Here is a 16,597-nt window from a genome sequence, read left to right on the forward strand (position 1 = left end):
GAATAGCATTGATGCCGAGTATAAAACAGGAAGTAGTAGATGGAAAATGCGTCAATGTTACACACCGTATAAGATGCTTCGTGAAATGTTCTTCTTGTTGATTGTATTGTGGTTATATTGCATGAATCAAGTATATATTGCTAGCCAATGCGCAGTAACTTAACCGAATGTTTTATTGCCGCTCATTTGCATCCGAAGTCCAGTGGTTTTTGGAAGTGTATGCCGTGTGGATTGCATATGGACGACGGCCATAAATGTATTGTGGCGGACACTATATTTTCAGTATGGTATAGCCTACTATAGTCGCCTTGCTTGCAAATTCAGTCGGCCAACGTACGCGTACCGAATTCAGGCTGATACTAACGACTTCAAAATGGCGAATCCTTAAATTACCCTGAAAATCGTATTCAGTCACCCTCGGACACTGGAAATGAGCCAGAATTGTCACTCATGGCGTGTTGTCAAATACAAAATCCGCTCAGTAAGGTTCTCGGAATCAATTAAATTCATGCGTATGTTCAATTGTTCTGATACCGATCTATTGACTGCAAGGCATGCACTGCACAAACAGTGCACATGCACAGTATGCACACGTTTGTACAGAATGTACACTGTACAGTACAGTGTACACTGTGCGTACACACGCAGTGGGGAGGCAGGCGAATTCCAGTCAGCCTGAGTCATGTCGGGATCGAGTCCAGCCTTGAGGGTGCTGGTCAAACTCAATGATAAAGACAAAACGTTAAGGAGTGTTATCGAGCTATTTCGAACTGATTATCTTGCCTTAAAAGAAATTCCGCTTTGAAGGCGAGTTGTTAAGTGTAAATACCGTTCTTCACAATGGCGAAGCATCTTGTTTATAATAGATAACAGGCCAGAAGCCATTTTGCACACTGTAAATGATTCAACAATGATTGCCTATTTGAACACCTGGCACCGGTCTCGAAGCGCCGACGGGGTAAAACGCAAGAATTTCAATGACGGCTCGATGCGGCAATTTCGAAACGCCAGTGAAATTTGAGATTTGAAAATAATTATCGTTTAATTGTGCAAAGTGCCGAAATTGCTGTCCCCAAGGGCTAAAAAGTATAACAATATCGCGAGACTATTCATTAATCGCCGGGCCGAGCGGAACATTTTAATAATTCCTAATCCGTGTTACACACCTTGTCCTTCTTATTTGTTACTGGAACAACTAGCGTTTTCATCAAAGAGTTACTGTCTCTAACTTTGCGTGTAATTCAATTGGACGTCTCGACAAGAACGACTTATTTCTTATGGTAGCGGCGTATAGCCTGGAGTATCCAATATATGAGATTAATCAGAAAGGAATGAACTAACGGGGATTTTACCGACCCAAAACTCCCAAGACAAAGGCATGATACGATGAATGTAATTGTTATTCCTAACATGCCTTCATGATTGTATTTGACTGTACTCGTCTATTTGATCTCGAATCAGATAATGATTGCAGTGTTGCCAACTCCGGATGGAAGAAAATCGCTAAAACTGGTGTCAAAAATCGCTAGATAGCGCTAAATATTGAGAAAAAAGCGCTAAAAAATAGCGCTAAATCAGCAAAAGGTGCTAAAGGTGTTAAATTGAACCATTATATCGATATATTCTTCTCAGTTATATTTTACTCGTCTGGGGCCAAAGTCACTTATCATATTTATACTTCATAATACGTAATAGTCATATCTAAGCGGGACAAAACGGCAGTGCATTTCGATAAAGCAGATCGCTTTGCGCAACGATCGCTATACGTGAACACTGACCAGGTTTGCAGACATAACCGCTCACTATATCAGCGTGCCATACTCGATGCGTCCGTGAATACGTAATGCGATGTACCGTGGTTATGCGCTTGACTTCTTCTCTAAACTGTGTTGGAGTTGGCCTACTTGAAATCGACATGCGACTTGACACACGTGTACACGACATGCGACTTGACCCGACACAACACGACATTGAAACGGGTTTGTTTGCCACTATAAGTAGAGACCTCAAGAAAATAATCCGAGGATCAACCCGGTGTATGAAATGTAATTAATCTGGTCTTAAACGAATGACCAGACATTGGAGCGACCTCAAAACAGCCCCCAAAGCCTGGAAATCGGCATTGATAAGAACAATCGCTGGACGAAATTGGTCATCGTTATGTTCATTATTGTGTTGCGGTGGTGCCATTGTTGAAGCAATAATGCCGGTTTTTCAGACTTTGCGGGCTGTTTAGGGGTGCATGGTTCCATTGTCCGTACGAGATTTTATTTGGTATTTTCGAAATCACTGCGACACCATTTTTCGATCATTGCCATTGGCCAATTATATTAAATTTCAGCGTTCCGGTCGCAAGATGTAGCACTGCCAAATATGCTACTTTTAGATTACTCAGCAAGAAGAGACACTGTTTGCCCATGCGTAACCGCCAGGAGTTGCGTATCTACTACTATCTATCAGTAGGTAGTAATCTATAATTATATATCACCGGATTCCGCACTCTGGTGACCGGTAGAGCTAATGCAGTCGTCAGCCAGATCTGATCTTTAATGGTTATTTTCGGTAAAAAAGCGCTAAATAATCGCTAAATACTTTTTCAAAAATCGCTAGATTTATCGCTAGGCGCTAGATCCATATTTTTTGGCGCTAAACCAGATGAAAAATCGCTAGATCTAGCGCGAAAATCGCTAAATTGGCAACACTGAATGATTGACTTCACACCAATCTATTTGCTGTACTCAGTGCTGGTGAACCGTGTCAAAGTGTCGAGTAATTTTGAAATGCCTATCCAAGTGCCGTGACCCCTGGCGCGATGCGCCGAGTTCAGTAATAAAATTCGCGCCGGCCTATTGTAGGAGTATGTTTTCACCGCCTTGTGTACTCTCGGAAAATGCCATGGCTTTACGCGCCGATGCGAAGTCAATAAACTGAGAACGTTCACCTTACAGCGTCGCGTGTAACTAAACCCGACCTTACCCCGTTTCAAAAAGAGACAATTCGCCGATTATAAAAATAGAATGGAGAAGGCGGTAACAGCAAAAATTCCCACCATCGGTATACCGCCCGGCATAATACAACCCTATTTAATTAAATTCGTGTTGATTTCGCTTGATTCAAACGCTATCCCTCGCTTTGTGATCGTGAGAAGCGGTTGCCGACGAATATCGTTGCGGGGTGTTGGGTGTGTTTACCTTTTGATAACCAAGTCAATATCGCCTTAACGCTGAGGTTGGAAATGCGCGTTGCGTAACTCTTGGGCGATCCCAAAGGGGTCCGTGATTCGCCTGATTACGAAGGATGGATATGTGATGGCAAATGTCTCTCTATTATTAAAACGATTTTATCAATATTTTGTTCCCTGTAGAGTGTAAAGGTCAGAAAGATTCACAGGGATGGATGGGAGCATATACTAAAAAAAATTATGTTTTAAAACGAACTTGCGTCCTTGCCGGTTGCTCGCATTGCTTTGATACAGCGATGTCACGGAAATGTGGGTTAGAGGCTGTTGACCCCTGTTCTACCATGTATACACCTGAGCTATTCGTTGCGTTGGCACAAGATTAATAGCCCGAATTCGTTACTCGTCGCATATATTTGTTTATCCGTAACTCGGAACCGGTCTTGTTGCAAGGTAAAAAATTTACCGATTCCAAACTAACCGTCACCATCTGGTGGTGGAGCTTACTAACACACGTAACGTGATATTTTTCAGAATTGAATCTAGACTCGAAACGGCAAAGGTAACAAATCTTCGTCTGTTTTAGAATCAACGCTTCGAAACTTGATTCGAAACCGGGATAATAAAACTGCGTGGCCTTACTCGGACCGAAAACGCTACCCTTAATTCCACCAATGATCCTCGATTGTAGGTAGCGTATCCTACGCAAATTAGAGAGGTAAAGATATGTCCGTTATACAGCAACCGTTTCCACATTTGTGATTCGTGAATCATCAATAAACCGCAGCCGCATTTACCGCTTAGTGTTACAGTGTGTCTCATCTAACATGCATGTGTAGATTTACGTATGGGATGCACAAACCAAATCCGGTTTCGAACGCTAACGAATGCCTTAAAGCAGGGGTCACCAACACGCGGCCCGCGGGCCGCATGCGGCCCACTAGGTCATTTTTTGCGGCCCGCGACTTGATTTGAGATTTTGCGAAGAAAGCTAAGAGAACATTTTGAAATGCTGAAATTGACGTTCAATGGCCCAAACTTAGGGCAGTGACTCTGAAGGGGTCGTGAAGGTGTGGTCAACTGAAAAATTTTTCCTCGGATTTGTGGTTACAGTTATTGCTCTGCTGTATATATAATCCGGAATTCATATTATAGAATTCTCTCATTAACATTCATAACCTTTCATGCCACCAAACTATCTGTTGGGATTGTTAGTATTATGGATGCATTTTGTGATATGACGATAAGGGGCGTGAACTTTTTCAGTATAATAAAGAGGGCATGTCTAAACAGGTTTAAGAACCACTGGCTTAGGGCTTCCCCACACGATCAAGCTTTACGTGGAGATGGTCTTTCAGCTAGTAACGTGTCTCGCTACCCCCAAAAGCGTTTCCAGGTATCTTGCACAGCTCAGAGTTCAAAGTAAAATGAAATTGATGACGGTGATCCTTTGTTGTAGTTTTATTCCTTTGATAAAATATTTCTTCTTTTGTGGTCATTATACCGTTCGCCTATGTTCGGTAGCACAGCGTTGTACTGACGTAGAGTTTCAAAACGTGCTTGCCTACTTTATATCGATAGTAAATTCATGCGGCCCGCGGCCGCTTGCAAATTTGAAAAGTGGCCCGCGACCCGTTTTGAGTTGGCGACCCCTGCCTTAAAGCTAGGCGATAATACTCATGTAGAAGATTTAAATATATTGAGTAATATTTTTGCATAGGAAATCGGTAGTATTCACTACAGAACCGATCTCATGATTTCTCCCGTAGATACGGCCCAACTGCCCAGCAATCAGCACAAGCCGTATTATTTCTGGCTGCTCCAAACAGTTCATCGTAATTCGTAATTATCCTTAGATGAATTGGCGTTATGTGAAACAATAATGATATATTTCGCGTTTGCGCCCAGCGCAGAACGGAAATAATGAACGCTGTGAGACGTATCTCCTTTCACTATCTTCTCTGTTGCGACTGCGAGGACCAATAATAGGTCATTTCCGGTCATCTATTGCGATGTTTTGCAAATTTGTCCAGTGCGGTATTGCTTACTGGAATTATAAATGAGCTATCTCAGCTATGCACGGCGTTATTTCAAATGCTGAGTACTGTGGTTATTTTCACTAAGACAATATGTTGCATCTAAACCTGATATCTTCACAATACCATGCACCAACTTGCAGTGCGACGTATAGGCCTACTTGTGCAGTGTGGATTTCATGAATCGGGGGTAGAGTTCCTGATACACTAGAATGGTACAAACCCCTGAAAGGTTCTGGACTGCATCCTCATGTGAACGTGAACATCACGGCATGTGACGTCATCAAAATTCAAACCTAGTTTTTTAATGCCTTCCTGTCTGTATGACATATAGCCGGAATAGCAGCCATAAATCAACCTACTTTTGGTACATTCACAATATGTAACGCATGGCGATGCAAATGGAGCAAAGTATCTTCGCATGATCTTATTACAGGTTGTTCGTTAAATTCTGGTAGATGCGGAGTTCCTTTTCGGGGCACAAATACCCCTTATTCACAGCCAGTATTGTTGGGCTGCTCAGACAATCTTCTAAGGCCAGGTAACATTTGGCACCGCGGGGTCCAAATATCGTTTCTTGTTTCATCGGGCTTGGGTGAAGGTCAGAAGCCGAACATTTTCGTGTGGACTCCTCTAGAGTATTTTACTATATAGAACACTATCAACCACATAGCTCAAAGTTCCACTTCACGAGTTTACACTCAGTAGGGGCTATATATCACAGTTAGCATACCGCAAATCGCGGTACCTGCCCGACGATTTGGCGGTTTGGCCGCAACCCTGATTGAGCATGAGCATTGAGCAATTGAGCATGAGCATTGAGCATGTCTGTCCGCGTAGGTGGGTGTCGTACCTCGTATCAGCCATGAAAATAGTCAAGTAACGCAAAATATTTCTTGCTTAAATGAGCAACAAATCTAGGTGCTATTTTCCAGTGATGACGATAAAAATGCTCTACCGCAGCGATCTGGATTTTTAGCAGGTAAAGGCATATTTGCCTTGTTATCCGAGCTCACTGTGTCATGCTTATTGTTCTGGAATTATTATTTAGTGTCCACTTCACCTGTGACAACATATGCGACTGTGTCTAGTTCTGTAACGCGTTTATTGAAAGAGACCGCTGTTTTGTCAACGAATTGCTGACACCTCTTTTCCTCACGTTCTGAATCTGAAATTCTGAAAATCTGAATATACGAAGTTACGGAAAGAACATGGAGAGCAAATCTTCCAACAATGAAGCATACTTGCAGTTAGATTCCAACATGATGAATAAAGATGCGTCGCGTTTGGGACGGAACCAAACCAAGACATGAATCCGCCAGATTGAGTAGCGATTTTCCAGATAGTTGGCAATACCAATTATAGGCCTACAGGTATACATATAATATTTATCACATATGTCTAGGAAAATAGCGCTCAAATGAAAGCGCAGAAGGAGAAACAAAACAACTCATATTATAGGCCTCATTGGATAACATGTGAAATCATTTGACGACTGACTAAATGATCGCACGTTAGAATTTACGTTCAGGCTCAGCGATTTGGAGTGTTCCTGACCACTGACCACCACAGAGTATATAGTACTATAGGTGGCGTACGCGCTATCTCCACTCATCATCTGATTACTCTGAGGCAATGGCCGAATGCCACTTGGTCACACATATTATGTTGCCAATCCTTACTAAGAAGGAGAGACTATTCAATCCAGTATAGACTGCAGAAGTGGCCTCGTAATAATTGTGTTTAGATATATTGAGAGGGAATCGAATAGATGATAAAGAAGCTCATGTATCACAAAATTTGTATCTATATGATCATCCAACCCGGCATTCGGCCCCATTAAAGTCCGAGCTATTATGCAACGAACCCGACCCGAAGCAGAAAAGATCGATTCGGCTTCCATGCCTGGTCAACGTTCGAAATGTGACGGGAAACTAGCAACAACACTGCTTTCAAAATCGCGTTAGAGTACGGTATCGCTTTACAGTATCCGACGAGATAGGTGAATCCCGAATCCGCATAGCATCCAGAGAATCAACCCATGTTAGAGCAAAAATTGACCCCCTCAAGGTTTGGAGCGATGTCCCAAATTGCTGTCCAGATATCCGCGTAGGTCAGTTGTGCACGTGTAGACAAACACATCGTCTTCCATACCCTTCGGAAAACCTTCCGACGGGTCGTCTCTCGTGTATTCGAAAACTTTGTCCTCCTCCTCGCTAAAGCGCACGATTCGATTCGGTTTTCGTTTCGTACCGAGCCTGCATTTGGAACGAACCAGACTGGTTTCGACTGCGTGGCGCACTGTGCTTACTGACCTCGACCGACCGGCCGAATTATGAAGAATGTTCGGGCTTGCTTCAGACGCTGACTTCGAACGATTCAAACCAATGTGGGAGCAGGAAAGAGAAATGTCACCGCTGAACTTCTCTTGCCTTGCCGGGCTTTGTAGCAATGAGCCTGCGCTACGAATTCTGCCGGCCGGCAATCGAGGGCTAGTACCGTGAATCGGTGACGTCTTTTGGGGCCTGGTACTTCCCCAGCATATCGGAGAGTGGTACGTCCTCGGCGCGTTTCTGCCATCTTGGTGAGGAGGTGTAGGTACGTGGGCGTAAACTACGTTTACGCCCGGTGTGATCGTGATTCCGCTTGAAGAATTAGCGGAGCCTCTCAAATTGCGTCCGCTGAGTGGCAAACCGCCTTGTCGATCCATAGGCGTGCTGCGCCTTGGGGATGGTTTTGGTTGAGTTGGGGCGGATAAAGCTGGAATATATTGAAATTAGCGAGACATGCGACATTAACTTGTACTTAAACCAGGAATGAACAAAGTAGGAGAGGTGGTCAACTGGTCAGTGACAATGTACTTCTACTTTTATGAGTACTCAAGCAGGTTTTGTCTACTTGTACTGCTTACTTAAGGGGCTATGTATTTGGAATACTTCTGCTTAAAGGTTTTGTTCGCTATACTACTTACTTTTTACCCTTCATGTTTTGCTAAGTAGAAAGTAGCTTTGAGATATGCTTACATCAACTTTATGGGTGAAATTGTCATGACAATCATCTATATTAGGGATAGCAGGCCTAATGATGAAGATTTTGAAATCGAAGCTGATTCAGAACGTAGAGTAGTCCATCAACACAAGTTAAGTGATCTGACATAGGCTTCGGAACTTGGAAGCGAAATATTCGGAACTTTTAGCATCCTTGCGAATTGAGAAAAGATTACTTGGCAAAAGAGAGAATATATTTCACTGTCGATCATGAGAAACGAGTTTTCATCGTAGGGCTACTTTCGGTATCTTTGATTATTGCTGTGATACCGACATTGGCATGAGACTGTTACCATAACTTGCTGGAGAAGTTAGGAATCCCGATTTACAACTCATAGTGAATGGCAAAGGTCTATTAGTAGCTCAAAAAGGATCCTATAAAGTGTTATGTACAATATTTTATACAATAAACACAAAATATTAAAATTAGTAATTTTATGTGGGTTATGAGACGATGTGGCGGGCACCTAACCGAAAAACTTGACGTGATAGAGAAAAACGGATGTCATTTTTGAATTCAGCGCCCAAAAGTTACTCGAGATCAATTGTCTGATCAAAGTCAACAAAAATTGTGTCAACCAGTGTCATCGAATCAACAAAATTTTATTTGGAGCCCTGCGTTCCAGTGACAGGTTCAACAGCCACTTTGAGACTGAAAATTGTTAGGACAACACTATAAATTTGAGCACTTCGCAATACTTCTAGCGTTCAATTTTGGAATCACGTTTCGTGTTCAATTTTCCGGGATGAACAACATTTCTAAATTTTCAGTGAAGGTAGGAGAAGTACTGAAGCAAATAGTTTGCATGGTCATTGGGCAGCATCGTCTAGGTTTCATATAGCACTTTCACTTGTGAAAGATATGTGAGTCTATTCGGAAACTACTTCCTACATGACAAAATCTAAAACGTAAAATAACTAAGGGTTTAAAAATTCCGAGTTCGAAGTGGACAGTCTAAAAACGCAACGGCGTGAGCAGGTGGTGAAAGTCGAAAAAATCCGCATGAGTAATTCTAAACCACTGGTTTTAAACCGGGGGTCCGCGAAACCTTCAAAGTTTGCAAATTGTATGATAATCTAATTTCTATTTTTTGTTCGTTTGAGAAATCACGACTCAGTTTACGCTTCCTAACTGCTAAAACTTAAGGACTCGCGTAAACAGAATGGCCGTCTCAGATGAAATTTTTTACTGTGCAAACTCATTTTAATCTACAAATTGCCAATGGCCTACTGATACAAACATATTGCCGTTTAGATATGTATCGTTGGGGTTTCGGAATAAATTCGCTTGCAAAAAATCCATTTTCTCCTGTGATATACATATTTGCTATTCCAGAATAAGTTCAAGATGAGCTGATACATAGAAACGACTAGGCTGGACGTTATATTAGTAAAGTGATGATGATGATATTGGTGCCATGTATGTTGCGATCAGACCCAGGAGTGTCGTTGGAAGCGTTACGCGTTATTACATTAGCCACCACCTATATCTTTGTGTAAATTAATTGATTTTAGGCACTCGTTCATGTCGACGGCGCGGATTTTCAAGACACAGTAGTGTATTTCAAAAAACGCAGCGACAGCATGCGCTTTGAAATGATAAATGCCTTCCCAATTTCTCCATAAATAGCATGATGTTAGTTTCAAGAAACGTCATTTTTGTTGCTGTTTGTCACTAGCCCACCGTTAATATTCACACAAGACAGATGACGGTTGCACGGTAATAGAGCTGAATTTGAACAAAAAACTTGGGGGGTCCGTGACGGTACAAAGGGGGTCCGCGAAGACAAAAAGGTTGGGAACCACTGTTCTAAACAGTACCTTCTTAGCGAAAGGAGCCTGTAATTCACATCCAAAAGGTGGTGCACGACAGCAGAACCTAACTCAGAATTATATCGCGGTTATAAATCCTACGTACCTACCGTCCTACGTCCCCACGTGAAGGCATCGTTTAGATTAAAATGTTGCGTTTGATCCATACCGTGGTGTAAGTTTGAGGTAGGTTCTTGTTTCGTGTGCCACGGGTGCATTCACACTCGTATAGCACGGGTACACGGTTGTGAAAACACACTCTTTTCGCTGAGAGTGTAGTGCTTCTTGGAGGTACAGAACTTCAATATACAATTGAATAGTATATTCATATTGAAATGAACCCGAATATTTTCGGCTGACACTCGTCAGAGGTAATCGTCAGCAACTAGTAGAGAAATGGAAAGAACATTGTATATCAACAATCGTATCACAAAATATGACGTCACCAGCATGAAATTTCGTGAATGAGAGAGCGTTCAATGTACTATTTTTAGGTGGTACACGAACTCCTTTTGTTGACAGAGTTTTGGTTGGTGTATTTTGATAAAAGTCGACTCCAAGGCACACACATGGAATTGTGAACGGCCTCGCCCAACGATTCTAAATCGGTCGTCTCGATAATTATTCGCACAAATCGGATTATCTAACAGATGTTTGACGATGGCAGAATTAATGGCCTTTGATCGATCAGCATCAATCTTAAGCGGATGCGTTAAGGGTGAGCTTTTCACTGAGCGTGAAGCACGTGTTCTGATGAATCTGGGTAGCCTACATGTTGGTTTATGCGTTCCTGCAGACGTTTTGACGTTCTTCCCACGTAGCCACAATCACAGTGGCACTTATATTCGTACACTACATTACTTTGTTGAAGTGCAGGGAGAGCGTCTTTGCGTGTTGAAGGGAGCAGTTGTTTTGTTGTAAAAATCACATTGGTTTTGACTGTGTCGTAACACTTACTGACCGCAGAAATCAATTGTTTTTCAAAGCGGATGGAAATGGGGCCAATCCAAGGTAGATGGATATAAACATCTTTTACTGTTCGTTCGGTGGGCTCTGTTGGTTTTTCGGCGTTGAATTGCGTTAATTTCCGCTCTATGCCGCGGCTGATGACGTGTTCAGGGTAACCGTTATCCAGTAAGATTTTTCGGATGTTGTCAAGTTCTAAACTCAGTTTGTTACCCGAACATATCATCAACGCTCTATGCACAAGGGTGCCTATAAGGTTAATTTTTCTGTGTCGAGGACTAAATGAATTCCAGCGAAGGTATTGGCCTGTGAATGTCGGTTTCCTGAAGACAAGACGTTTCAAATTTGTTGGTATTGCGCTTTTCGACTAAAACGTCCAGAAATGATAATGAGTTATTGCGTTCTTTTTCAATTGTGAATTGTAAGGCCGGGTGAAGCGAGTTTAAGCGAATGAGAAATTGATCACACTCCGACTCATTCCTGAAAATGACAAAAGTATCATCTACATATCTACATATCATCTACATATCATATGTTCTTTCCATTTCTCTACTAGTTGCTGACGATTACCCCTGACGAGTGTCAGCCGAAAATATTCGGGTTCATTTCAATATGAATATACTATTCAATTGAGAGTGTAGTGTAGACAGATCAGACCACTTCTGATTACGGAGAGTGAAAATGTACAATTACGGATCCATCAACACGGCGACCCATGAATTAAAACACAGTAAAACCGAGGTAATGGAGCCAGTACTTGGAAATGCCGCGGCATTGCGGCATTGCGCCATGATTTGAAATTCGAAAAGTGCGTCACAGGATGAACGCCAGCAATTAAGCATCGGTCTGACAATGTAGGGACATTTTCGCGCAGTTTGTGACGGAAATTCATTACGCGACTCGGCTTGGACCATCGTAAATAGTCTGCGACACAGAGAGAGATAGTATTTCCTAAATATATTCAGTTGCATTGTATTGTAATGCAACATTACGCGTCTAGGCTTAAAGTTTAACAGCAACCGCTGCACTGTTAAGTTCTCGTTACCAATCTATAGATGTATTCACATTAACGATCCGGCTACGTGTTCTCTAAGTAAGGAATTGATGGACATATGTTTGTCGGAGCGTCGTTTTCGGTTTATAGTATCGATGCAACGCAACAAAAGTGACTAATTTTCGTACACACATTTAATAGAAGCGATTCGAATAACATTTAAAAACGTCATTGCGATTATAAAAATAAATGATCAACGTAACAGGCATAGGTGCACATGCACAGTTGCACAGTTGCACACTGCACAGTGCACAGTGCACAGCTTACCACTATAGCCTTCTTTAATATCAGGGGTAGTCAAAACAATCAGCGACTCGGCGTTGTCACTGAAGTAGAAGTAGAAGTAACGCCGAAATTGTCTACTCAATTACATGTAGAAGTGGTAGTCGTCCAGAAACGTGAGCACTGCAGTAAGTAGTGCACGTAGGCAATACCTACAGGCCTACTTTAGTACTTCGGAAAAGAAGATGTAGCCTTATGTTACCGACCACGTCTGCTGATACAAACTATAAGAAATATAATCTCACCTCGACACGGCCTTTGGCTCTCTCGCGCCGTGCGAATCGACGCCAATATCGTGGCGCAGGAAATTTCAGGGACGGCGCTCTTCGCGCGCGACGAAGTAACGTGACTGTCGCCGCTGTCGCACTTCACCTCCAGCTTTTTAAACTCCTTCAGCAGCGCGGGTAGATATTTTGATCGCTGCCGGAGTTCGAGTAATATGTCGCGCTGGCGGGATTGGCCATCCTCGCTTTTTATTTGCAGAGTCGAATGCAAGGTGTGATTCGCAGGCTCTTGCTGGTCGAGTGGAAAGTGGGAACGGATTTTACCCATTCCAACAGTTCCAATACAGCAATTAGTTGTCGATTCTGCCTGGGTTAACGGCGCGTCGTTCTGCAGTGAAGAATGGAAATAGCATTGAATTGAAAGCTTCGATGCGAGAAATCCCTACCTGAAGCGTGGATTTTGACAGCTTTTCCGCATTTTCGGCTCGGATTTGTCTTAGCATCCGCAATTTTTCTCTTGATAACACGCTTGGGCCACGCTTGTCTATTGGATGCCGATTTTCTGCATGGAATATAATGTGTACTTTAATGAGGTCGTCTTTAAAATCATTACATGCGTTGGACGGGTATATGAGATCCCCATCGTCCTAAATGATGCTCGTTGAGTGTTTACAAAAGTTTAGTGTAAAAGTAAGTCATACGCGAGGTCGGTAGACTGAAATTATCGCCGAGAAAGTGAGCAGTGAGGACTGACCACTGCAGCTACCAACGCAGCACAATGGGAATTAAGCTACTATAACAATACAGTTGCGACTCCTAGCCTAGTGACTGTTCGTTCAATTTCCCGAATACCTGCTTCACACAGTGATCTTGGATTCGACTACTTGATGTATTTATTTCCATCGTGTGATAATTCGATGGTATTTACGCAAGGTTATTTCAAAGGCATTGATTGAAGTGCCATAAAAGTAAGTGAACATCATCCAGAATAAATAGCGTATCCAAAAATATCACATCAAAACCACATGCCCAATATACCGAACTCTTTTCGATATCTCATCGAATGAGAATCAAACCCTTGCATACTTATAAATATAAAGCATCAGTTTCAAAATCGTATCCAATAGAGGTATTATAGCGATGCAAGATATTACCATGTCATGCATACGAGAGATGTGGTACCGATGGATCAAAAATTACAAAATGTTCTCTGGCCCCCAAATGTTCAGCCGATGACAGCAGATTTTTTTCTGGCTCAACACTTTGATCCAAGCTCTACCCACCGCGGATATATACACGGATACCCGCCTTTCCAAACATATTTATGAGCGTTCAAAATTTGTTGCTCGAACGTATCATCGGCCCCACCGCGTGGGTCCAAAGGCACACGGCCTGGGGACCTTTGCGACATACGCTCAAAACTCAGGTGTTCCAACTTTTTTTGCTGTATGTACTATAATTTAAGTTACAGCAAGTTAAAGAAGAATGTTTGGTCGCCCCCTTAAAAATATAGAATAGATAATAACTCAAATGTTGTCACAAAATGACGTATCGATTTGGGCTCAAACTTACACATTTGAGAGTACATACATATTGTCCGCAAAACGATAATTTTACTTCCAAATAGCTCGTTATAGCGATAAAACACCCCGGATCATTATGAGATACAGCATCTCTGTGTGTAGACGTGTTTCTGTTGTAGCGTGATTAGTTTGTCCAACTATTATGCTTGACTGGCTATGTTATTATCGACCCCCACGCTATGAATTCTATAATTAAATTGAAGAAAAATCGACTCAAGGATGGTATTGAATAAAAAAAGTATGTGTTCTCATATAGCCTGATACAAGCGCTACACTCCACATTAAACACGATTTCTGGTTTGATCGCGGTGATGGTTATAAAGAAAAATGTATACGTCGATTGACATTTATTTTATACCCCTAAAACTGAAAACATCTGTCACATCCGATAACTCGCGCAGGTCAAAGTTATTTGCATGTGAGGAAAGCTTCCGCCAGCATACATCTGTAAACAAATTCACGGTGTGTAATCATGGGATTATCATGGAGAATTTTTCAGGTATTTTCGGTCCCAGCGTCTCATCGGTACTACATATCCCCCTACACGACAGGTCATTGTTCTGTCCCCACCATACAATCGATGTTGGCATATACACTAAAAGAGTCGCCGTCCGATTCGAATACGTTACTTTCGGCGTACATATGGCCATCGCCATAGATGTAGTTCGGTAAACGACAGACGCAATACTATTCAAATGTCATACTCCAATTGTCAGGTATTAAAATATTTCGAATCGATTTCAATTACTCGATTCGCGTCGCCAATCCGTAACTCGGATACTTGGACCGGAATCGCATTAGATTCGTTCTTCAATCAGTCAGCTACTAGGCTGTGCCCACCCCTGTTTTTCCACGTGGTTTGGGTTTATGAGTACCTATGATTATTTTAATGTCGCAAAGCAGTTCAATGAAGCAAACCTCGCGATATTATTCTTAGAGGTTGTCAGTAACAAAGTACTTCTACTCTTTTGGAGTACAGAGGTTGGTTTTGCCTACTTTCACTCCTTAATCAATTGCGTCTGTTATTAGACTATTCCAACCTCCGCCTAACCATCTTTTAGGCAAAAGTACTTAACTTCTTACTCTAGGATTTTGTGAAGTGGAAAGTAGTTTTGGAGATTGGCCTGTACCAGTTTAATGAGTGAAATTGTCGAAAGAACCCCTGTATTGCGCTAACTGAATATATTTTCGAAACTATCACCTTGTTGTTGTTGTTTGTGGCATTCATTGTGTTTGTCGACTACTGTGGTCATTTACACCAGACCAATTTTCTTCATGTTAACTCCGTCTCTGCCAACTTGTAGCACGGTCCACTTGTAGGCTTTTATAAGATACCGCTTACACGGTTGAGATGACATGGAGGAGTCTATAGATAAACCTCCAACACTTAGGTACGAATTCTGGAGTCGACCTCTGTCGGACTCGAACTCGCAACCTATTGGTTTTGCAGCTGTGGATGATACCACTATACGCTATCTCGCCACGTAAAGTGAACCTATTCGCAGTGTCATCGGTCATTTTGCGTTAGTCGCCAAGATTCACCCTGTAATTTGGAAAGTGGCCACCACCGATTAACTTCTAGAAATGTGACCAACATTCGACAAAATCTAATTTTTGGAACGGCATGTACTTGAGTACTTTTTAGCCTTCATTTGCTACTTCTACTTGGATTAGTTTTGACATCTCTGCTTTTACTTGTAATTGTGTAAGAATTTAGGGCGTTGGGCAGCAACCCTGACTACTCTGACCTTCTCTTATTATATATATTAAATACAATAATATCTATCCGGAGTATTATTAATTAGCATTGATAGTAGATATATTATACTTCCGTCATCTGAACATCACTTTTGACTGCATATAGTTTTCTGAAAATATCGTATTAACCGAGAAGGCTAACCTCTCCCAGAAGATTTGAATCGATCACTCATTGTATCTTCATGTGAATATCCCTCCGCCGTTCTGATTCTGCGAGTCATTGCATCCGCTGACTGGCTCCCTCGGATCAGCCCAAGTTGCCTTTGCTTGAAGGTTTTGGATGGCTGCTGGCTTCGGATATGTAAAGACTCTTCTTCTAGCCACCTCTTCCTCGCTGCCAGCGTGTCAATGTTCATACACATCGTTTATCTTATTACTTCATACTCATACAAAGTTACACTATCTACAATCTCTCTCTGTATGTAAAACCAGGGTTGTCATCAACATGGAACCGAAGGCAAGAATAGCCGAAAAATTCTAGGTACAGTAAGTCCAGTGTGAATGAAAATAGCCTAACCGGTCCTAGAAATCCGGGAAGTTGCCGATTAAGAATAAAATAGGCCATCGTGTTCGACCAGCCCTAATTACAGCCTCGTGAATACCTTTCGCAACCTACGATGAACCATGATAATAAGACAAAATAAAGACGTATATGAA

At 42.1% G+C, this 16,597-nt stretch overlaps 1 protein-coding gene across 1 annotated transcript; it reads right to left on the reverse strand.

The window, feature by feature from the left end:
- Positions 1 to 6,458: 6,458 nt before the first annotated feature.
- Positions 6,459 to 16,383, reverse strand: LOC145445056 (uncharacterized). Its single transcript, XM_080323150.1, has 4 exons — positions 16,083 to 16,383; positions 13,046 to 13,161; positions 12,621 to 12,987; positions 6,459 to 7,974 (listed from the first exon to the last, which is right to left on the reverse strand). The coding sequence occupies exons 1-4, from the start codon at positions 16,300 to 16,302 to the stop codon at positions 7,280 to 7,282; spliced, it is 1,398 nt and encodes a 465-aa protein (XP_080179276.1). The 5' UTR covers positions 16,303 to 16,383; the 3' UTR covers positions 6,459 to 7,279.
- Between the last annotated feature and the right edge of the window lie 214 nt (positions 16,384 to 16,597).

The sequence above is a fragment of the Botryllus schlosseri genome, chromosome 8 (genome assembly GCF_051294905.1).
Source record: "Botryllus schlosseri isolate E-star chromosome 8, Bs_hap1, whole genome shotgun sequence".
NCBI classification, from domain to species: Eukaryota; Metazoa; Chordata; class Ascidiacea; order Stolidobranchia; family Styelidae; genus Botryllus; species Botryllus schlosseri.

Excerpts from the sequence above, each read along its gene's own strand:
- LOC145445056 (XM_080323150.1), bottom strand. The coding sequence starts at position 16,302 with ATGTGTATGAACATTGACACGCTGGCAGCGAGGAAGAGGTGGCTAGAA. Across the intron at positions 13,162-16,082 it reads ATTCAAATCTTCTGGGAGAG|AAAATCGGCATCCAATAGAC; the intron begins GTTAGCCTTCTC and ends TATTCCATGCAG. Across the intron at positions 7,975-12,620 it reads GAGCCAAAGGCCGTGTCGAG|CTTTATCCGCCCCAACTCAA; the intron begins GTGAGATTATAT and ends AATATATTCCAG.